At 37.6% G+C, this 24,021-nt stretch overlaps 1 protein-coding gene across 1 annotated transcript in view; it reads left to right on the forward strand.

Annotated features, from left to right (window-relative positions):
• The first annotated feature begins 2,405 nt into the window (after positions 1 to 2,405).
• LOC113890914 (platelet glycoprotein 4-like) overlaps positions 2,406 to 24,021 on the forward strand; it is a 58,418-nt gene continuing 36,802 nt past the window's right edge. Inside the window, 1 exon segment of the mRNA XM_027538438.1 lies at positions 2,406 to 2,525. Within this exon segment, the coding sequence (XP_027394239.1) occupies positions 2,406 to 2,525 (120 nt within the window).

Below are 24,021 nucleotides of genomic sequence, written 5' to 3' on the forward strand. Positions count from 1 at the left end.
CCGTTTAATCAAGGCTATGGTTTTTCCAGTGGTCATGTATGGATGTGAGAGTTGGACTGTGAAGAAAGCTGAGCACCGAAGAATTGATGCTTTTGAACTGTGGTATTGGAGAAGACTCTTGAGAGTTCCCTTGGACTGCAAGGAGATCCAACCAGTCCATCCTAAAGGAGATTAGTCCCGGGTGTTCACTGGAAGGACTGATGCTGAAGCTGAAACTCCAGTACTTTGGCTACCTTATGCGAAGAGCTGACTCATTGGAAAAGACCCTGATGCTGGGAGGGATTGGGGGCAGGAGGAGAAGGGGATGACAGAGCATGAGATGGCTGGATGGCATCACCAACTTAATGGACATGAGTTTGAGCGAACTCTGGGAGTTGGTGATGGGCAGGGAGGCCTGGTGTGCTGTGATTCATGGGGTCGCAGAGTTGGACACGACTGAGTGACTGAACTGAACTGATCCTAAGACAGGTACAGGAAGATCTTAATAGATAAAAGCAAAAAATTAACACATTACCATGAAAATTTTTCTAACATTTTTTTCTGTCCAAATTTTGTGGAAAGTCTAATTTCCCTTATTTTCTTAGCCACATATGAAATAATTATGAAAAAAAATGATTACTAAAGTGGAAAAAATACTAATAAATTCATAAGAATGATACTACCACAACAAAGCTGTGGAAGGGAAAATGTAAGACCACAACAAAAATATAATTAATATTATATTTATAAGCTTGACAAAAATACTATATGTATGTCTTTTTTGTCTACAGCCTTCATTCTGTTGGCATTTTTGTTTTTCTTGGCTGGGGCATTTTGAAGTAGGGAATATTTGATTAAAAGTTACAAAGCACACCTTGTTTATCAATGTCAGGTCAACTCGATTTAAAAAAAATTCTTCTGTAACCAAAATAGCTCAAATGAGTATGTTTTCAAATGTTAGAATAATAAATTATGTGTTACAATAGGACCTATTCATTCCACTAAGTATTTTCTTGCAATTTTTATGAAATATGCATATCTCATATAAATATACCAAAGATGAGACTGACTAGGTAAAACACATACTCACACCACGTAGTTGATTTTAACAGAATTGGCACAAATCAGTTGCCCATGGCAAAAAGAACTGTATTCCACTCAAATGTGTTTTTTATATATATGTGTATACACACACACACACTACACACGAGATTTGTAAGAAAACAAGGCCTGTCACAGAAGCTAGTCAACAACTACCTTAAATATTTCTTGAAATTCTTTTCACCGTTAGACTATCTAAAAGGCATTATTAAAAATGAAATTGAAAATAGTCTTCTTAAAACTGCAATATTTTCAAATGTAAGAAAGAATTTAAGCATGAACTAAATACTCGTGAAAATGAAATTTTCTTTAAATAACGTTTACAATTTTGATGACAGTAGAGAGCAATCTAGTATTAATTTTCTGGACAATGTATTTTCCCAGTTCACAGATGCATTTTTGTTTTAACTGATAGCTTACAATTATTAGAAGAATTGATTCCTTCTGAGACTCATCATATCATTGCCTGTAAAATCTGTATCTTTCTACTTGTGAAGAATGTACAGTAAAGAAAATACTTGTCACCACACTCGCTTAGCATTTAGAAGGAAAACACATCTGTACACTCGCATTCAGTTTGCAGGAGAACTCCAGGTAGGGTGTAGAAGCAAGACAAAGGGTGCTGCTGCTAAGTCGCGTCAGTCGTGTCCGACTCTGTGCGACCCCAGAGACGGCAGCCCACAGGCTTCTCCGTCCCTGGGATTCTCCAGGCAAGAACACCGGAGTGGGTTGCCATTTCCTTCTCCAATGCATGAAAGTGAAAAGAGAAAGTGAAGTCGCTCAGTCGTGTCCGACTCTTAGCGACCCCATGGACTGCAGCCCACCAGGCTCCTCCACCCATGGGATTTTCCAGGCAAGAGTACTGGAGTGGGGTGCCATTGCCTTCTCCGGATAAAGGGTGAGGTTACCTATAAGTGTCTCAGGCTGACAAAAGAAGGCAAAAGGTGAGAGTACAGTAAGCACGATTTCCTTAGGTAAGATTTCAGTATGTGAATCATTCAAAGAAGAACATTTTAAAAAGTAGAATTTAAAGAAATGCTCTATGTGACAATATTTATTATTTCTATCACTGGTAGGTAGCTCAAATCAAGAAAAGGGTAAGACCTAGAAAGTTTTCTTTAAAAAAATTATTTATTTATAACTGGCAAAATTATCTGTTTCAGTTGTATGTTTTTCTTGTACTTTGATAATTGTACTGATATTTATGCTTCTGTTTTATGATCTCCTTCCAATGATAGAACCAGACCACTTGTAAACCACCTTCATCAGACCTGAGAGTTTGAAAGAAACAGGTGCTGAATCTTAGCTTTTCCCCTAAACAAGAAATGGGCTGTGATCGAAACTGTGGGCTCATCACTGGTGCTGCCATCGGTGCAGTCCTGGCTGTGTTTGGTGGTATTCTAGTGCCAGTTGGAGACATGCTTATTCAGAAGACAGTTAAAAAGGTACAAGTAGTATCTAGAACGTGTCATTGCTTTTAAGTATGTCCAAAGAATATGTTATATGCTTTTTTTGTATACATATATACCATTTTTATTGAAAGATTCTTAAACTCTATTGTGCTTTGAAATTTTCAAGTTTCACATACATGATTTCATATAATCTCATAATAACCATTTTCCCCCTATTTCTGTATTGTCCCTCTCCTTCCTTCTCCTCACTGGTAACCACTAGTTTGTTTTCTGTGTCTGTGAGTCTTCTCCCTTTTCTTTTTTTTTCCTGTTCCCCACCCCCCCCCACCAGTTTGCTGTATTTTTTTACACTCCACATATAAGTGACATCATACAATATTTGTCTTTTTCTGTCTTATTTCACTTAGGTTAAGGCCCTCCAAGTCCATCTACATTGAACATGGTTAAATTGCTTTTTTTATAATTGAGAACTATTCCTTTGTGCATATATACCACATTTTCTTCATCCATTTATCTGTTGATGGAACTGAAGATGCTTCCATGTCTTGGCAGCTGAAAATAATGCAATTTTGAATATTAGGGTACATGTATGCTCTCAGATTAGCGGGTTTTTCATCTATGTATCCAGGAGTGTAATTTCTGAGTCATATGATAATTCTATTTTCAGTTTTGTAAGAAATCTCCACACTGTTTTCTACAGTGGCTGAACAAATTTACATTATCAGTGATAATGAATTAGGGTTACCTTTTCTCACCAACATTATGTTATTTGTGCTTTTATACTGATAGCCATTTTGACAGGTGTGAGGTGATATATCATTGTGGTTTTGATTTATATTTTCCTGACTATTAAGAGGAACTAAAAAGCCTCTTGATGAAAGTGAAAGTGGAGAGTGAAAAAGTTGGCTTAAAGCTCAACATTCAGAAAACGAAGATCATGGCATCCAGTCCCACCACTTCATGGGAAATAGATGGGGAAACAGTGGAAACAGTGTCAGACTTTATTTTTCTGGGCTCCAAAATCACTACAGATGGTGACTGCAGCCATGAAATTAAAAGATGCTTACTCCTTGGAAGGAAAGTTATGACCAACCTAGATAGCATATTCAAAAGCAGAGACATTACTTTGCCAACAAAGGTTCGTCTAGTCAAGGCTATGGTTTTTCCTGTGGTCATGTATGGATGTGAGAGTTGGACTATGAAGAAGGCTGAGCGCCGAAGAATAGATGCTTTTGAACTGTGGTGTTGGAGAAGACTCTTGACAGTCCCTTGGACTGCAAGGAGATCCAACCAGTCCATTCAGAAGGAGATCAGCCCTGGGATTTCTTTGGAAGGAATGATGCTAAAGCTGAAACTCCAGTACTTTGGCCACCTCATGCGAAGAGTTGACTCATTGGAAAAGACTCTGATGCTGGGAGGGATTAGGGGCAGGAGGAGAGGGGGACAACAGAGGATGAGATGGCTGGATGGCATCACTGACTCGATGGACGTGAGTCTGAGTGAACTCCGGGAGTTGGTGATGGACAGGGAGGCCTGGCGTGCTGCGATTCATGGGGTCTCAAAGAGTCAGACACGACTGAGTGACTGATCTGATCTGACTATTAATAAGGTTGAGCATGTTACATGATGTTGGCCATCTGTATTTCCTCTCCAAACAATAAATGCTGGAGAGAATGTGGAGAAAAGGGAACCCTCTAGCACTGCTGGTGAGAATGTAGATTGATTCAGCTACTATGGCAAACAGTACGGACATTTCTTTAAAAAACTAGGAATAAAACTACCACACGATCCAGCAATCCCACTACTGGGCATACGTCCTGAGAAAACCATAAATGAAATAGACACATGTACCCCAGTGTTCACTGAAGCACTATTTACAATAGCCAGGACATGGAAACAACCTAGATGCTTGTTGACAAGATGAATAGATAAAGAAGTGATACATATATACAATGAAATATTACTCAGCCATAAAAAGCAATAGATTTGAGTCAGTTCTAGTGAGGTGGATGAATCTAGAGCCTGCTACACAGAGTGAAGTAAGTCAGAAATAGAAAACCAAATATTGTATATTAATGCATATATATAGAATCTATAAAAATGGTACTGATCAACCTATTTGCAGGGCAGGAACAGAAACTCAGACATAGAGACTAGACTTATGGACACAGAGGTGGAAGGAGAATATGGGACAAACAGAGAAGAGCACTGAAATATATATATTACCATATGCAAAACAGATAGTTAATGTGAAGTCGTGGTATAATGCAGGGAGCTCCACCTGCTGCTCTGTGATAAATAGATGGGTAAAAGGTGGGAGGAAGGTTGAAGAGGGAGGAAACATATGTATACCTGTAGCTGATTCATGTTGATATATGGCAGAAACCAACCCAACACTGTAAAGCAGTTATTCTCCAATTAAAAATAAATTAAAAAAAAAAGACACAAGTACACCAACATTCAGTTCAGTCACTCAGTCGTGTTCGATTCTTTGCAACCCCATTAACCGCAGCATGCCATGCCTCCCTATCCATCACCAACTCCAGGAGTTTACCCAAACTCATGTCCATTGAGTCGTGATGCCATCCAACCATGTCATCCTTTGTTGTCCCCTTCTCCTCCTGCCCTCAATCTTTCCCAGAATCAGGCTCTTTTCAAATGAGTCAGCTCTTCACATGAGGTGGCCAAGATATTGCAACTTCAGCTTCAGCATCAATCCTTCCAATGAATATTCAGGACTGATTTCCTTTAGCATTGACTGGTTGGATCTCCTTACAGTCCAAGGGACTCTCAAGAGTCTTCTCCAACACCACAGTTCAAAAGCATCAATTCTTCAGCACTCAGCTTTCTCTATACTCCAACTCTCACATCCATACATGACTACTGGAAAAACCATAGCCTTGACTAGACGGACCTTTGTTGGCAAAGTAATGTCTCTGCTTTTGAATATGCTATCTAGGTTGGTCATAATCTTCCTTCCAAGGAGTAAGCATCTTTTAATTTCATGGCTGCAATCACCATCTGCAGTGATTTTGGAGCCCAGAAAAATAAAAAGTCAGCCACTGTTTCCCCATTTATTTGCCATGAAGTGATGGGACCAGATGCCATGATCTAAGTTTTCTGAATGTTGAGCTTTAAGTCAACTTTTTCACTCTCCTCTTTCACTTTCATCAAGAGGCTCTTTAGCTCTTCTTCACTTTCTGCCATAAGGGTGGTGTCATCTGCATATCTGAGGTTATTGATATTTCTCCCGGCAATCTTAATTCCAGCCTGTGCTTCTTCCAGCCCAGCACTTCTCATGATGTACTCTGCATATAAGTTAAATAAGCAGGGTGACAATATACAGCCTGACATACTCCTTTTCCTATTTGGAACCAGTCGGTTTTACCATGTCCAGTTCTAACTGTTGCTTCCTGACCTGCATACAAATTTCTCAAGAGGCAGATCAGGTACTCTGGTATTCCCATCTCTTTCAGAATATTCCACCATTTATTGTGAATCACACAGTCAAAGGCTTTGGCATAGTTAATAAGGCAGAAATAGATGTTTTTCTGGAACTCTCTTGCTTTTTTGATGGTCCAGCAGATGTTGGCAATTTGATCTCTGATTCCTCTGCCTTTTCTAAAACCAGCTTGAACACCTGGAAGTTCATGGTTCACGTATTGCTGAAGCCTGGCTTGGAGAATTTTGAGCATTACCTTGCTACCATGTGAGATGAGTGCAATTGTGCAGTAGTTTTAACATTCTTTGGGATTGGAATGAAAACTGACCTTTTCCAGTCCTGTGGCCACTGCTGAGTTTTCCAAATTGGCTGGCATATTGAGTGCAGCACTTTCACAGCATCATCTTTCAGGATTTGAAATAGCTCAACTGGAATTCCATCACCTCCACTAGCTTTGTTTGTAGTGATGTTTCCTAAGACCCACTTGACTTCACATTCTAGGATGCCTGGCACCAATGTTCACTGCAGCACTATTTACAATAGCCAGGACATGGAAACAACCTAGATATCCATTGAGAGATTAATGGATAAAGAAATTAAGGTACACATATACTATGGAATATTATATAGCCATATAAAGAAGTGCAGAGAAGGCAATGGCACCCCACTCCAGTACTCTTGCTTGGAAAATCCCATGGATGGAGGAGCCTGGTAGGCTGCAGTCCATGGGGTCGCTAAGAGTCGGACATGACTGAGCGACTTCACTTTCACTTTTCACTTTCATGCATTGGAGAAGGAAATGGCAACCCACTCCAGTGTTCTTGCCTGGAGAATCCCAGGGATGGGGGAGCCTGGTGGGCTGCCGTCTATGGGGTCGCACAGAGTTGGACACGACTGAAGTGACTTAGCATAGCATAGCATTAGCATAAAGAAGTGAAACTGGGTCATTTGCAGTGATGTGGATGAATCTAGAGTCTGTCATTCAGAGTGAAGTAAGTCAGAAAGAGAAAACTAATATGAACACACATACACACACATATATATATGGAATCTAGACAAATGGTACTGATGAATCTATTTTCACGGCAGGAATAAAGATGCAGATGTAGGGGAGACTTGTGGATATAGTGGAGGAAGAAGGCAGGACAAATTGAGAGAGTAGCATTTATATATATATATATATGTATAAAGATATATATTTATACATATATATATATATATATAAAATCATGTATGAAACAGATAGCTAGTGGGAAGCTGCTGTGTAACACAGGGAACTCAGTATGGTGCTCAGTGATGATCTAGAGGGGTGGGATGCGGGAGGCAGCGGGAGGGAGAGGACAGATGTATATAGCTGATTAACACTGTACAGCAGAAACTAATGCAACATTCTAAGGTGAGTGTCCTCCAATTTTAAAATATATCCCATGATAGATAATAATGGAAAAGACTATTTAAAAAGAATGTATATTTAGGTATAACTGAATCACTATGCTCTATATGGAGAAGGAAATGGCAATCCACTTCGTATTCTTGCCTGGAGAATCCCATGGACAGAGGAACCTGGAGGGCTGTAGTCCATGATATTGCGGAGAATCAGACACAAATGAGTGACTAACACACACATGCTCTATATAGAAATTAAGAACATTATAAATCAATTATACTTCAGTAAAAATAAATAAAATTTTAAAAATATACTAAGTTCTTTTGCCTATTTTTAAAATGGATTGTTCTGTTTTTTCTTTTTTTATATTGAGTTGCATGAGATATCTATATATTTTTGACATTAACCTCTTACCCACGGTCTTATCATTTTTAAACAGTTTCTCCCCTTCAGTAAGCTGTCTTCACTTCAGCAATCTTTCCTTTGCTGTACCAAAGCTTTTAAGAAAACTGGGTCTCATTTTTTTAATATTCATTTTTATTCCTTTGCTTTTGGAGACAGAAAGAAAGGGATTTATGTCACAGTGTCCTATCTACCTTTCCTTCTAAAAGTTTCATGGGTATACAGCTTTAAGTTTAGGTCTTTAATCCATTTTGAGCTTATTTTTGTATATGGTATGACGGAGTGTTCTAATTTCATTAATCTATAATGAGACTATTCAGCTTTCCCAGCACCAATTGGTGAAGAAACGGTCTTCTTTTCCTGGTGATCAGATGCTAAAGAAATTGCCTGCAAAACAAGCAACCCCGCATTGGTCCCTGGGTTAGGAAGATCCCCTGGAGAAAGGAATGGCTACCCACTCCAGTATTCTTGTCTGGGAAATCCCATGGACAGAGGATCTTAGAGGATTACAGTCCATGGGATCACAAAGAGTTGGACATGACTGAGTGACTAACACTTTCACTTTCATTGTAAGTTCTTGCCTCCTCTGTTGAAGACTGATTGATCATAGATGTGTGGATTTATTTCTGGGTTCTCTATTCTGCTCCTTTCATCTATATGTCTGTTTTTTGTGACAGTACAATACTATTTTCATTATTGCAGCTTTGTATAATTCTCTGAACTCAGGAAGCTTGATAATTCCAGCTCCATTTTTTTTTTCTCAATATTGTTTTGGCTATTTGGGAACTTCTTGTTTCTATACAGATTTTCAAATTATTTGTTGTACTACTCTGAAAAATGCCATTGCTACTTAGTAGGGATTACACTGAATCTCTAGTCTGCCTTGGGTAGTATGGTCATTTTAATAATGTTATTTCATCCAATCCAAGAACACAGTATCTTTGTATCTGCTTGTATATTCTTTATCTGTCTCTCAGCTTTCCAAGTATAGGTCTGTTATCTCCTGAGGTAGATTTATTTCTAGGTATTATATCTTTTTTGATGCAATGGTAAATAGGACTGTTTCCTTAATTTCCCTTTCTGATAGTTCACTGTTAAGTGTATAGAAATGCAACAGATTTCTGTATATTAATTTTCTATCCTGAATGTTTACTGAATTCACTGATGAACTCTAGTAGTTTTCTAGATGGCATGTTTAAGATTTTCTATGCATAATATATGTCATCTGTAAAAGTAACAGTTTTACTTCTTCCTTTCCAATTTCCTTTTCTTTCCTTTCTTCTCTGGTACAGCTAGGACTTCCAAAACTACATTGAACAGAAGTGGAAATAGTGTTCATCTTTGTCTTGTTCCTTATCTTAGAGGAAATACTTTCAGCTTCTCTTCATTGAGTATGATGTTAGCTATGATGGATCACGCCTTTATTATGTTGAGGAGGTTACCTCTATGCCTACCTCCTGGCAAATTTTTATCATAAATGGATGTCAAATTTTATCTAAAAAGTTTCCTGCAACTATTGAGATTATCATACAGTTGTCATTCTTCATTAGTTAATATGGTATATCACATTGGTTGATTTGAAGATAGTGAAAAATCCTTCCATCACCAGAATAAATGCCACCTGATCATATGGATGATCCTTTTAATGTATTGTTACATTCCATTACTATATTGTTAAGGGTGTTTACATTTATGTTCATCAGTGATATTGACTTTTGGTTCCCTTTTTTTTTCTTTTACTTGGTTTCTCTGGTTTTGGTATCAGGGTGATGCTGGCCTCATAGAATGAGTTCAGAAGTATTCCTTCCTCTGAAATTTTTGGGACTAGTCTCAGAAGGAGAGGTAGTTACCATGGCTGTAAGTGTTTAGCAGAGTTCAACTTCAAGGCCATCAGATCCTATACTTTTATTTGTTGGGAGTTTTTAATTTGCTGATTCAATTCATTACTGGTAATTGGTCTTTTCATATTTTTTATTTCTTCTTGGTTTAGTCTTGAGATACTGTATCTAGAATTTGTCTTTTCTTAGATTAGGCTGTCCATTTTATTGGCACAGTTGTTCACAGTAGCCTCTTATGATCTTTTGTACTTCTATGGTGTCAGTGATAACTTCCACTTTTACATTTCTAATTTTACTGATTTAGATCATTTCTGTTTTTTTCTTGATGAGTCTGGCTAAAGGATTATCAACTTTATCTTTTCAAAGAGTCAGCTTTTAGTTCCATTGATCTTCTGTATTTTTTAAGTTTCTATTTCTGATGTTTATGATTCCTTCCCTTCTACTTTTTGTTCTTCTTTCTTTAGTTTCTTTAGGTGTAAGTTTAGGTTGTTTGAGATTTTTTTCTTGTTTCCTAAGGTAAATTTGTAAACTTTCCTCTTAAAACTGCCTTTGCTGCAAACCACTGATTTTGGATCATGTTTTCATTTTCATTTGTCTCTAGGTAATTTTTTATTTCCTCTTTGAGTTCTTCAGTAATCCATTGGTTGTTTAGTATCATACTGTTTAGCTTCTCTGTGATTTTTTAAGAAAATTTCTGCAGTTTTTTTTTTTTCTTCTTTCAGTTTATTTCAAGTCTCATCACATTGTTGGGAAAGGTGCTTAAAAGTATTTAAATTTTCTTACATTTATCAAGGTTTCTTTTGTAACCTAGTATGGAATTTCTCCTGGACAGTGTTCCACATGCAACTGAAATGAAAGTATATTCTGTTTTTGAGTGGAATGTTCATATATGTATATACATATATGTACGTCTAGTCAACACTATGGTTTTTCCTGTGGTCATGTATGGATGTGAGAGTTGGACTGTGAAGAAGGCTGAGCGCTGAAGAATTGATGCTTTTGAACTGTGGTGCTGGAAAAGACTCTTGAGAGTCCCTTGGACTGCAAGGAGATCCAACCAGTCCATTCTGAAGGAGATCAGCCCTGGGATTTCTTTGGAAGGAATGATGCTAAAGCTGAAACTCCAGTACTTTGGCCACCTCATGTGAAGAGTTGACTCGTTGGAAAAGACTCTGATGCTGGGAGGGATTGGGGGCAAGAGGAGAAGGGGATGACAGAGGATGAGATGGCTGGATGGCATCACTGACTTGATGGACGTGAGTCTGAGTGAACTCCGGGAGTTGGTGATGGACAGGGAGGCCTTGCCTGCTGAGATTCATGGGGTCACAAAGAGTCAGACACGACTAAGCGACTGATTTGATCTGATCTGATCTGATCTGATACACACATAATATATCAAGTAAGCCCATTTGGTCTAATGTATCATTTAAGGCCAATGTTTTCGGATTGATTTTCTATATGGATGATGTGTATGATGTAAGAGGGTCGTTAAAGTCCTCTATTATTGTTGTGTTATTGTTGATTTCTCCTTTTATGTCCATTTATATGTGCCTTATATGTTTGTGTGCTCCTATGAGGGATTGGGGGCAGGAGGAGAAGGGGACGACAGAGGATGAGATGGCTGGATGGCATCACAGACTTGATGGACGTGAGTCTGAGTGAACTCCGGGAGTTGGTGATGGACAGGGAGGCCTGGCATGCTGCGATTCATGGGGTCGCAAAGAGTCGGACACAACTGAGCGACTGAACTGAAACTGATGTTGGGCAAATATATATTTACAAATATTATATCTTCTTGGATTGATCCCTAGATCATTATGGAGTATCTTTCTCTGTGTCTTATAACAGTCTATATTTTTAAATCCATTTTGTCTGATGTAAGTATTGCTATTCTGGCTTTCTTTTGCATTTCATTTGCATGGAATACCCTTTTCCATCCCTCGTTTTAGTCTGTGTATCTTTAGATCTGAAGTGAATCTCATATCACAACATGTATATGGGTCTGTTTTAGTATCCATTTAGACATTCTATTTTTTGTCTGAAACATTAAGTCCATATATATTTAATGTAATTATTGATATCTAAGTTCTTGTTGCCATTTGTTAATATTATGGATATGTTTTTGTAGGACTTTATTTTTCTCTTTCTTCTTTTGCTCTCTTCTCTTATGATTTGATGCCTATCTTTACTGTTATGGGACTTCCCTGGTGGCTCAGATGGTAAAGCGTATGCCTACAGTGCAGAAGAACTGGGTTCGTTCCCTGGGTTGGGAAGATCCCCTGGAGAAGGGCATGACAACCCACTCCAGTATTCTTCCTGGAAAATCCCATGGATGGAGGAGCCTGGTGGGCTACAGTCCATGGGGTCACAAGGAGTCGGACACGACTGAGTGACTTCACTTTCTGACTTTCTGACTTTTTATTGTTATGATTTCCTCCTTTTTCTTTTTCATATGTATATGTGTTTTAGATCTTTGGTTTGTGATTACCATGTGGTAATTGTATAGTAGTCTATTTACATATGCACTATTGTCTTAGGTTGTTGATCTCATTTTCAAATGCATTTTCAAAATCCTGCATTTGTATTCTCCTCCTCTCACAATGACTTTTTGATATATTTTAGATCTACTTATTTTCTGTATCTCTTAACTGATTATTAATTGCTTTTAATTATGTCCACAGAATATACTGATATGTTTTTGAATAAGAAACAAGTAACTGTATTTTGTGACAGTACATTTAGAAAAGTAGCTGTACTCTGGTTAATACTGAAAAAAGTAAAATCACATTTCTTATATATAACTTAAGCATAATTATAGTTAATATTAACACATGAATATCTGGAAAAACTGGTAAAAACCTTGTACTTACCATACTGCTTTTTAAAATACGTGTAATATATGACTGTCTTATTTCCTTTTGATGAAGCTTTAAACTTGACTCCCAGAAAATACTTTCAGAAATGAAATGTAGGACATATCCCATCATATACTTAACAAAAAGGCTATAGTTTTAACTAAAAATACAGTGACTTGATATACAGACTTTGTACAACAACATTTTCTTTAGAGAAAACAGAGTCAGTTCTAACACAGAGTCTATAACTCATATTATGGAAAGTCTTCAGAGTAGAAAAGTCACAATAATCTTCCAGTGCATCATATTTTATATTAAGATTACTTTTCCAATATATAATTGATGATAAATATTTCAACAGTGGTAATCTATTCTTTTATTATTCAAGATAGTATAGACATAGATTCTCATTAGATGACAAGAAAGGTGTACTATCAATTTTCTAGTTCTAAGTTAGCCGCTCAGTCATGTCTGACTCTTTGCAACCCCATGGACTATAAAGTCCATGGAATTCTCCAGGCCAGAATACTACAGTGGGTTGCCTTTTCCTCCTTCAGGGGATCTTCTCAACCCAGGGATCAAACCCAGGTCCTCCACACTGCAGGCAGATTCTTTACCTGCTGAGTCACCAGGGAAGCCCTCTGATTTCTTTAGTGTTTATTTAATATTTTCCCTCTAAATTCACAATGCTAATCCTGAGGAAATAGGAGTTTTCAGACATTAGAAATTTGCTTTTGCATAGAGACTAAGACAGAATAAAATAAATATTTACTTCAAGAAATATCTTTCAATTGGGGAAAAAGTGTATTAGTTAAAAAAAAAAAAAAGGAGACCTGTGAAATTTTACCATTGAATTCTAAAGTATATAATATGGAAACATAAATGTAATTTATTTGCTTAATATAAATTTATTTTAATTGGAGGCTATATAAATGTAATTTAGAAAGAGAACTTTCTCAGAGCAATAAATAACTTCAGTAAAAATGTGAGACTTGAGTTTAATTTTGAAGTATAAAACTTTGAACATCCAAAGAGGGCTGCAAATAAAGGGGTCAAAGAACAGGCTAATATAATGGATAAAGTAGTGCAAATGTAACTAAACGTTGTGAGAAGGGAAGGACAAGTGTAGAAAATGTGCCAAAAATATAGGCTTAAGAAGAGAGAAGATTAAAAAGAGAACAATGAGGGTAAGATTTAGGATGCTTTGAATATCAGAATAGGTGAAACTGAAACCCCAATATTTTGGCAACCTGACGCAAAGAATCGACTCACTGGAAAACTCCCTGATGCTGAGAAAGATTGAAGGCAGGAGAAGGGGATGACAGAGGATGAGATGATTGGAAGGCATCACTGATGCGACGGACATGAGTGTGGGTAGGCTCCTGGAGTTGGTGATGGACAGGGAAGCCTGGTGTCCTGCAGTCCATGGGTTTGCAAAAAGTTGGACATGACTGAGAGACTGAACTGAACTGAGTATCAGAATATTTAATTAATGATGGGACAGACAATAGTAGTTGGTGTTTATTTTCCATTATATATTGGATATAAAAATCTGCATTTAGAGATTGATATCAAGGGACAGGGGAGCCCGGTGGGCTGCCGTCTATGGGGTCGCACAGAGTCGGACACGACTGAAGCAACTTAGCAGCAGGCATAGTTGCCTCAAGAGAACACACTGGCCATAGCAAACACACTTTACCAACAATACAAGAGATGACGCTACACACAGACATCTCAAAATGGTCAATACCAAAATTAGAACGATTATATTCTTTGCAGCCAAAAAGAGAGAAGCTCTATGTAGTCAGCAAAAACAAGACCTGGATCTGACTATGGCTCAGATAATTAGCTCCTTATTGCAAAATTCAGGCTTAAATGGGAGAAACTAGGGAAAACCACTAGGCCATTCATGTATGACCTAAATCACATGCCTTATGATTACACAGTGGAGTGTGACAAATAGATTCAAGAGATTAGATTTGGTAGACAAGAGTGTCTGAGGAACTATGGATGGAGGCCCATAACATTATACCAGAGGTGATTACCAAAACCATCCCCAAGAAAAAGAAATGTAACAAGGCAAATGATTGCAAGAGGAAGCCTTAAAATAGCTGAGAAAAAAAGAGAAGCAAAAGGCAAAGGGGAAAGAGAAAGATATATCCGTCTGAATGCAGAGCTACAGAGAACAGAAAGGAGAACAGGAAAGCCATCCTAAAGTGAACAATGCAAAGTAGAGGAAAACAATAGAACTAGAAAGACTAGAGATCTCTTCAAGAAAATCAGAGATACCAAGGGAACATTTCATGCAAAAATGGGCACAATAAAGGACAGAAATGGCTAGGACTCAACAGAAGTAGACGAGATTAAGAACAGGTGGCAAGAATACACAGAACTATACAAAAAATACCTTATGACCCAGATAACCACAGAAGTGTGATCACTCATCTAAAACCAGACATCTTAGAGTGTGAAGTCAAGTGGACCTTAAGGAACTATTACTACAAACAAAACTAATGGAGGTGACAGAATTCTAGCTAAGCTATTTCAAATGCTAAAAGATGATGCTGTTAATGTGCTGCACTTAATATGCCAGCAAATTTGGAAAACTCAACAGTGGCCACAGGATTGGGAAAGGTCAGTTTTCATTCCAATCCCAAAGAAGGGCAATGCCAAAAAACTTCAAACTACCATACAATTATGCTCCTTTCACATGCTAGCAAGATAACGCTCAAAATCCCTCAAGCCAAGCCTCAACACTACATGAACTAAGAACTTCCTAATGTACAAGCTGAGTTTAGAATAAGAACTTCCTAATGTACAAGCTGAGTTTAGAAAAGGCAGAGGAACCAGAGATCAAATTGCCAGCATCCATTGAATCACAGAAAAAGCAAGAGAATTTCAGAAAAAAAACCTTCTACCTCTGCCTTCTCTGACTATGTTAAACCTTTTGACTGTGGTTTACAACAAACTGGAAATTTTTTCAAGAGATGGAAATACCAGACCACCTTACCTTCCTCCTGAGAAACTCATACACAGGTCAAGAAGCAATAGTTAGAACAGGACATGAAACAACAGACTGGTTCAAAATTGGGAAAGGAGTACGACAAGGCTGTATATCATCACCCTGCTCATTTAACTTCTATGCAGTGTATATCCTGCAAAATGCTGGGCTGGATGAATCAGAAGTTGGACTCAAGATTGCCGGGAGAAATATCAACAACCTGAGACAAGCAGATGATACCACTCTAATGGCAGAAAGCAAAGAGGAACTAATGGCAGAAAGGCAGAAGGAGAAGGGAGTGACACAGGATGAGATGGTTGGATAACATTAACAACTCAACGGACATGAGTTTAAGAAAATTCTAGGAGACCTTGGAGGATAGGGAAGCCTGGCATGCTGCAGTCCATGGGGTAGCAAAGAGTTGAACAACAACAAAAGAGCTTCATTAAATAACCCTAAATTACTTTGCATTTAGTATATTTTGTTTTTCAGTCGCTAAGTCATGTTCAACTCTTTGTGACTTCATGGACTGCAGCATGCCACGTCGCTCACAGACATGCTATTTCTACTACTAACAGCTTCATCCAGAGAACAGAATGGCTACTCACTCCAGTATTCTTGCATGGAGAATTCCATTGACAGCGGAGACTGGTGGGCTACTGGCCATGGGGTCACAAAGAGTCGGACATGACTGAAGAGATTTAGCAAGCAAGCAATATGCATAAATATTCATCTAGTCCTCACAAATACCTATGAGAACATATTATTATTTTTCCCATTTTACAGTCACAAGAGCTTAAACTGACTTGCACTCTCACCTAGCCAAAAAGAGGATGAGCCAATTTCCAAACGTAGGCAATCTGGAGAGACTAGATACTTTCCATAGTCTCGAACTGTATAATTCTGAAATATAAAGTGTTGGAAATTGAGGAGACTAAAAACAAGAAAACCAACAAAAGTTAGGTAGGACATGATCACTTTCAAGGAGAATTTAAGATTCCCTTTTATAAAGATCTTTGCACAGTGTGTACATAACAAAATGCACTCTGTCTAGAGTGGTGGATATTTTAGAACTAATGGTTGATGAGATGCAATAGGATAAAGGGACTAAAAGGGGAGAGAGAGAGAAGAGTAAAAATAGCAGACTGCAAGATGGCCAATTGTGTTACTGATAGAAATGTATACCTTAGGAGAAAAAAGTTCCAAGGTTTAATAAGCGATTTGAATTAGGCACTCCAGTATTCTTGCCTGGAGAATCCCATGGACAAAGGAGCCTGGCAGACTACAGTCCATGGGGTCGCAAAGAGTCAGATACAACTGGGTGACAAGCACAGGACAAATACTTCCAAAGGTCAGAGCTCAGAGAGATTTAATCTTTACAATAGAGATTACAGATTAAACAGTAAATTTGCTTTATAGAGAATCTGAATGCAGAGACAAAAGAACAGGCAAAGTGGTCAACAGTAGGTATTGCCCCTGTGAATTCTGTATAATCCCAGAGCACAAAGTGCCTTACCCCTGCCTTAGGAGCACTTAGATTAATTCTGTTATTTTAAAAATACATACAGTTTAGAACTTGTCAACTTTTATTTACTTTTATTGAAGCCACTGCAGATTACTTGCTTCATTTAAGAAATACCAAATTGAAAGTTATTACCTGTATACAACAGCCATTTTTAAAAAAGAATTAAAGTGCTTAATTCTAAAAGATCAGAAAATAATCTCATGTTATCTAATTTTTAAAGTACAGAGTTGAGATTCTATGTTATCTTTTGATTCTAAAAGATGGTACCCTTGAGGAGTTAATTCTTACATAGGTTGATAATGAGTCTGGGGCCCTCAAGGAGGAGAAAGGGGTCCAGAGCTCTCAAGGAGGAGAAAAAGACAGACTTTTTTCTATATTTCTTTTTCTTAGTCACATAAGACTTTATTTTCTTTAAGCCCAGAGACAATGATTATACAACAAAACAACTCATCTTGCTCAAGGGTATATTTTTCCTTAAGCTCTGTACAAATGATTATATAACAACAATGTATCTTGCTCAAGGATGTGTTTCTCCTTCTTAACAAGAACTAATCCTGTTATCTTATGTAGGAGTGGGTCTGGTTCAGTTCAGTTCAGGAGCGTAGTCCTGTGGACTTTTTGCAACCGATGGACTGCAGCAAGCCAGGCTTCCCTGTACCTTCCCTGTCCACTCCTGGAGCTTGTTCAAGCTCATGTCCATCAAGTTGATGCCATCCAACCATCTCATCCTGTGTCTTCCCCTTCTCCTCCTGCCTTTAATCTTTCCCATTAGGGTCTTTTCCAATGAGTCAGTTCTTTGCATCGGGTGGCCAAAGTACTGGAGCTTCACCTTCAGCATTAGTCCTTCCAGTGAATATTCAGGACAGATTTCCTTTAGGATTGACTGATTTGATCTTGCTCTCCAAGGGACTCTCAAGAGTCTTCTCCAACACCACAGTTCAAAAGCATCAATTCTTCTGTGCTCAGCTTTCTTTACAGTCCAATTCTCACATCCATATTGATTACTGGAAAAATCATAGCTTTGATTATATGGACTTTTGTCAGCAAATTAATGTCTCTGCTTTTTAATATGCTGTCTAGGTTGATCATAGCTTTTTTTCCAAGGAACAAGCATCTTTTAATTTCATGGCTGCAGTCACCATCTGCAGTGATTTTGGAGTCCAAAAAAATAAAGTCTGTCACTGTTTCCATTGTTTCCCCATCTATTTACCATGAAGTGATGGGACCGGATGCCGTGATCATTGTTTTTTGGGTGTTGAGGTTTTTTTTTTAAGTTCAAAGTCTTTTTTTTTTTTTTTTTTAATTTACAATATTGTATTGGTTTTAGTTTTAAGCCAGCATTTTTGCTCTCCTCTTTCACTTTAATCAAGAGGCTCTTTAGTTCCTCCTCACTTTCTGCCATAAGGGTGGTATCATCTGTGTATCTGATGTTATTGATATTTCTCCCAGCAATCTTGATTCCAGCTTGTGCTTCATCCAGCTCAGCATTTCTCATAATGTACTCTGTATACAAGTTAAATAAGCACGGTGTCAATATACAACCTTGACATATTCCTTTTCCAATTTGGAACCAGTCTGTTGTTCCATGACCAGTTCTAACTGTTGCTTCTTGACCTGCATACAGATTTCTCAGGAGGCAGGTAAGGTGGTCTGGTATTCCAATCCCTTGAAGAATTTTCCACACTGATGTGATCCACACAGTCAAAGGCCTTTGTGTAGTCAATAAAGCAGAAGTAGATGTTTTTCTGGAACTCTCTTGATTTTTCAATGATCCAGAGGATGTTGGCAATTTGATCTCTGGTTCTTCTGCCTTTTCCAAATCCAGCTTGAATATCTGGAAACTCACAGTTCACGTACTGTTGAAGCCTGGCTTGGAGAATTTTGAGCATTACTTTGCTAGTGTGTGAGATGAGTGAAATTGTGTGGTAGTCTTTGGCATTACCTTTCTTTGGGACTGGAATGAAAACTGATCTTGTCCAGTGCTGTGGCCACTGTTGAGTTTTCCAAAATTGCTGGCATACTGAATGCAGTACTTTAACAGCATCATCTTTTATGCTTTGAAACAATTCAATTGAATTCCATCACCTCCACTACCTTTGTTCATAGTAATGCTTCCTAAGGCCCACTTGACTTCGCATTCCAGGATGTCTGGCTATAGGTGAGTGATCACAACATCATGGTTATCTGGATCATGAAAATATTTGTTGTATAGTTCATCTATGTATTCTTGCCACCTCTTCTTAATATCTTCTGCTTCTGTTAGGTTCATACTTTTCTGTCCTTTATCAGGCCCATCTTTGCATGAAATGTTCTCTTGGTATCTCTAATTTTCTTGAAGAGATCTCTAGTCTTTCCAATTCTATTGTTTTCCTCTATTTCTTTGCATTGATCAATGAGGAAAGGTTTCTTATCTCTCCTTGCTATTATTTGGAACTCTGCATTTAAGTGGGTATGTCTTTTCACCTTTGCCTTTAGCTTCTCCTCTTTTCTCAGCTATTTGTAAGGCCTCCTCAGACAACTATTTTGCTTTTTTGCATTTCTTTTTCTTGGAGATGGTCTTGATCACTGCCTCCTGTACAATGGCACGAACCTCTGTGCATAGTTCTTCAGGTACTCTGTCAGATCGTATCCCTTGAATCTATTTGTTACTTCCACTGTATAATTGTAATGGATTTGATTTAGGTCATTCGTGAATGGCCTAGTGGTTTTGCTACTTTCTTCAATTTAAGTCTGAATTTGGCAATAAGGAGTTCATGATCTGAGCCACAGTCGGCTCCCAATCTTGTTTTTGCTGATTGTATAGAGCTTCTCCATCTCTGTTGCAAAGAATATAATCAATCTGATTTTGGTATGACCATCTGGTGATGTCCATGTGTAGTCTTCTCTTGTGTCGTTCCAAGAGGGTGTTTGCTATGACCAGTGTGTTCTCTTGGGAAAACTCTATTAGTCTTTGCCCTGCTTCATGTTGTATTCCAAGGCCAAACTTGCCTGTTAGTCCAGTTATCTCTTGACTTCCTACTTTTGCATTCTAGTCCCCTATGATGAAAAGGACATCTTCTTTGGGGTCTGGTAAGACCTTTCTCGGAGAAGGCAATGGCACCCCACTCCAGTACTATTGTTAGTCCTATTATCTTAAGATGGATATGGTGGGAGTGGGTCTGGTAAGATCATTCTATTGTTAGTAACCAACTGAAAAAGTATATAAGGCCTTGACAAGACTAGCAAGAGGGGCAGTCTCCGACCCCCTTCTGATGTCTATGTCAGAAGCTTCCTCTGTCCTTTTTCATTGTAATAAACTTCTGCCACACAAAATTCTGAGTGTCTGAAGCCTGGTCCCTTGTTCCTAAGCTAAATCTTCTTCAGAAATCACAAATCCAACATCGTTCACCATAAGAAATCACCCTGACATGAGCATTTGAAATAGCCTAAAATAATCAATACATTTTATTTCATATATACGTATTTATTTACTCTTTATTTCCAGTGTAAATTTTTAGGGACTTCATGCTTTTTATGCATTGTATCTGAAAATTTATTTACCAGTATTTTAGACTATGTTTCCTATTATGTTTGTGTAGGTCCAGCAGGTTTATGCAATTTTGCTAGATAAAGTCAAGGACATGAGCTGTTATGAGTGTGGAAAGTAAAAACCACCAAAAGACTTAAGAAAGAGGACAAAGTTTTATCAATATTTTCAAAGAATAATTCATCACCTTGATTTTGTTAATGTCACTTGATTAATATTTAGTGAATACTGTATAAAACAGGCAATTTAAAATAAATTTGATACTGTTGAACACCAAGAAGGGAATTAAATACTTCTCTTTTTCAGCAATGCACAGTCACACATGTACATAATGCCCACACATATGAGAAACATTTTTGAACATGTAAAAACTGCTTGTAACTAGTCCTAACAAAACAAATTTTAGTAGTGAGCAGAGATAATGAAAATTGTTTTCTGTATGATTCTACTTTTCAAGGAAGCTTTGATTTCACTGGATGGCGAGTCAATATTAAAATGACAGCAGACAGCAAAAGAGACACTGATATATAGAACAATCTTACGGACTCTGTGGGAGAGGGAGAGGGTGGGAAGATTTGGGAGAATGGCATTGAAACATGTAAAATATCATGTATGAAACGAGATGCCAGTCCAGGTTCGATGCACAATACTGGATGCTTGGGGCTAGAGCACTGGGACGACCCAGAGGGATGGTATGGGGAGGGAGGAGGGAGGAGGGTTCAGGATGGGGAACACATGTATACCTGTGGCAGATTCATTTTGATATTTGGCAAAACTAATACAATTATGTAAAGTTTAAAAATAAAATAAAATAAAATAAAATAAAATGACAGCAGAAAAAAGCAGCAGATTAAATAGCAGAAAAAGAAGTTTCACAGGGGCTTTCCTGGTGGTCCAGTAGTTAAGAATCTGCCTGCCAGTGCAGAGGACAGGTGTTCAGTACCTTGTCTGGAAAGACCTACATGCCCTGGGGCAACTAAATCCATGAGCCACGACTAAGCCTGAGAGCCCTTGAGCCCTCTGCAACAAGAAAAGCCACCACAATGAGTAGCCCATACACTGCAACTAGAGAAAGCCCACATGCAGCAACATAGACTCAGTGCAGCCAAAAATAATTTTTTTAAGAAAAGAAAGAAATGTCATAGGATTTTATATGAGTTATTGCCACATGAGTGGTTTATACAGTAATGCTAAGAACAAAGTAGTTAGAGAAATCTGGGAAGTAAATGAGATGAGAGTGCTCCCTCTAAAGGTGGATAGGATTTCTATAATAATAGCAGCCAAGGTTTATTGAATGTTTGCTATATGCTAAGACTATACTAAGTGCTAACATTTATTAATTCTTATAACAACATATGAGGATAAATATTTAATTTCACCATATTGCACTGATTTTGACTTTTGAAAATGCTAGTTGTATTAGTTCAACCTAATATTAATATTATATTATTATTATATTATTTATATTAATTGATAGTTATTATTAATTTATTATATTAATATTATTACAGCCATTTTACAGATAAGGAAACTGAGGTACAAAGAAATTAAGTAACCTGCCTAAGTTAAATGCTTAGAATGTGACCAAATCAGGGATCAAACTCATAGCATCTATTTCTTTATTAACCACTTTAATCAAGGCTCGAGTAATAAAGTCAATGTACTTGGTCAGGCTGAGAGTAGGCTAAGGATATCTACTCATGGATTAAAATCTGCTATATTTGATTCTATCCCTCATTACTGTGTAATATCCTTTAAAAAAGGGACTATACATATTTTATATAAGTATTCTATATACTTAATGCATAGGAAGATATCAAAGACATTTTAACAGTTAAACTAAAGTTGCCTATCATGTGGATGAGTACCATTTTCCCATAAAAGCAATAATCAAGTGACCATGTGACTAGATAGAAGATACTATTCTCTCAAAAATCAGCTTTCAATCTAATGGAGCAAAAAGAAGTTTCAAGGTAAATGGCTTTCAACTTAGCTGGAGACCATGCCATGTAAGAGTCATCTGGCTGGAATCTATCCATTACTAGAGTTTTGTTGGTGCTATTCAGTGGCTCAGTCATGTCCAACTCTTTGAAACACCATGGACTGCAGCACACCAAGCTTCCCTGTCCTTCAGTAGCTCCTGGAGTTTGATCAAACTCATGACTATTGAGTTGGTGATACCATCCAACCATCTTATCCTCTGTTGTCCCCTTCTCCTGTGTTCAATCTTTCCCAGTATCAGAGTCTTTGCCAATGAGCTGGCTCTTCAAATCAGGTTGGCCAAAGTACTGGAAGTTCAGCTTCAGCATCAGTCCTTCCAGTGAATATTCAGGATTGATTTTCTTAAGGACTGACAGGTTTGATCTCCTTACCAGGCTGGGATAATCTCAATACTTAAATTAAGGGAAAGATACTGATGTACGTATTGGCCAAGGGAGAGGATCTTATATTACTTTTGCTGTACATATAATTACCACCTTTGTACTTTAAATTTAATGAAACATTTGCAAAATAGACCAGATAATCCAGGTCTATCAATTACTCTCCAATTAACAATTTAAAAAATAAAATAAAAACAAAATCTCTTAAATTCACAAAAGATGTACAAACTTTTGCTGATTTAAAATTAAAGGAACTTATGATAAAATCAGTCTTAGTACTCAAGTAAGCCAATACAATTTTCTAGTACATGTGGTAGTGTTAGGATCAGAAGGCATTCCTCTTCTGACTGCTTCACAATTTTTTCTTTTGCTCTCTGAAGAAACTGTGGTGGTTTAGAAATTACATAAGACTGGACTAAAATACCTGATTCCATTATCCACCAATAAATTGTCATACAATATTGAAGAAGACATCTGTTTCTCTAGGACTCACTTCTACCTCTAAAAAACATGGATGGGGTTAGATAACCCTAACTCTCACAGCTGATAATTCAATGCATTCATTTCAACTCTTTGTGTTTCAACTTTCTCATTAAAGAAAAATTAAGTATCTCCAGATGAACAAATAAGATGATTCATGGAGTTTAGAATAAAAGCATGATACACTTACAATGTGTTTTGATATGAAAAGCACAAACATGATAGTGAGGGATTTTTCTGTCCTGCCAAGTACATTCTATCACAGTGCCTTTTCAGTTCCATGAATATATATTGAGTTCCATAAATATATACTGGTTTCCTCTCATTAAGAACTGAAATAAATATATGTCTTGAGAGCTACATGATAAATACTAAATTTATTAGTCATTAAGATTCTATACAGTCAGCAAAAACAAGACCAGGAGCTGACTGTGGCTCAGACCATGAACTCCTTATTGCCAAATTCAGACTTAAATTGAAGAAACTAGGGAAAACCACTAGACCATTCAGGTATGACCTAAATCAAATCCCTTATGATTATACAGTGGAAGTGAGAAATAGATTTAAGGGCCTAGATCTGATAGATAGAGTACCTGATGAACTATGGAATGAGGTTCGTGACATTGTACAGGAGACGGATCAAGACCATTCCCATAGAAAAGAAATGCAAAAAAGCAAAATGGCTGTCTGGG

Source organism: Bos indicus x Bos taurus, chromosome 4 (assembly GCF_003369695.1).
Source record: "Bos indicus x Bos taurus breed Angus x Brahman F1 hybrid chromosome 4, Bos_hybrid_MaternalHap_v2.0, whole genome shotgun sequence".
Taxonomy (NCBI): Eukaryota; Metazoa; Chordata; class Mammalia; order Artiodactyla; family Bovidae; genus Bos; species Bos indicus x Bos taurus.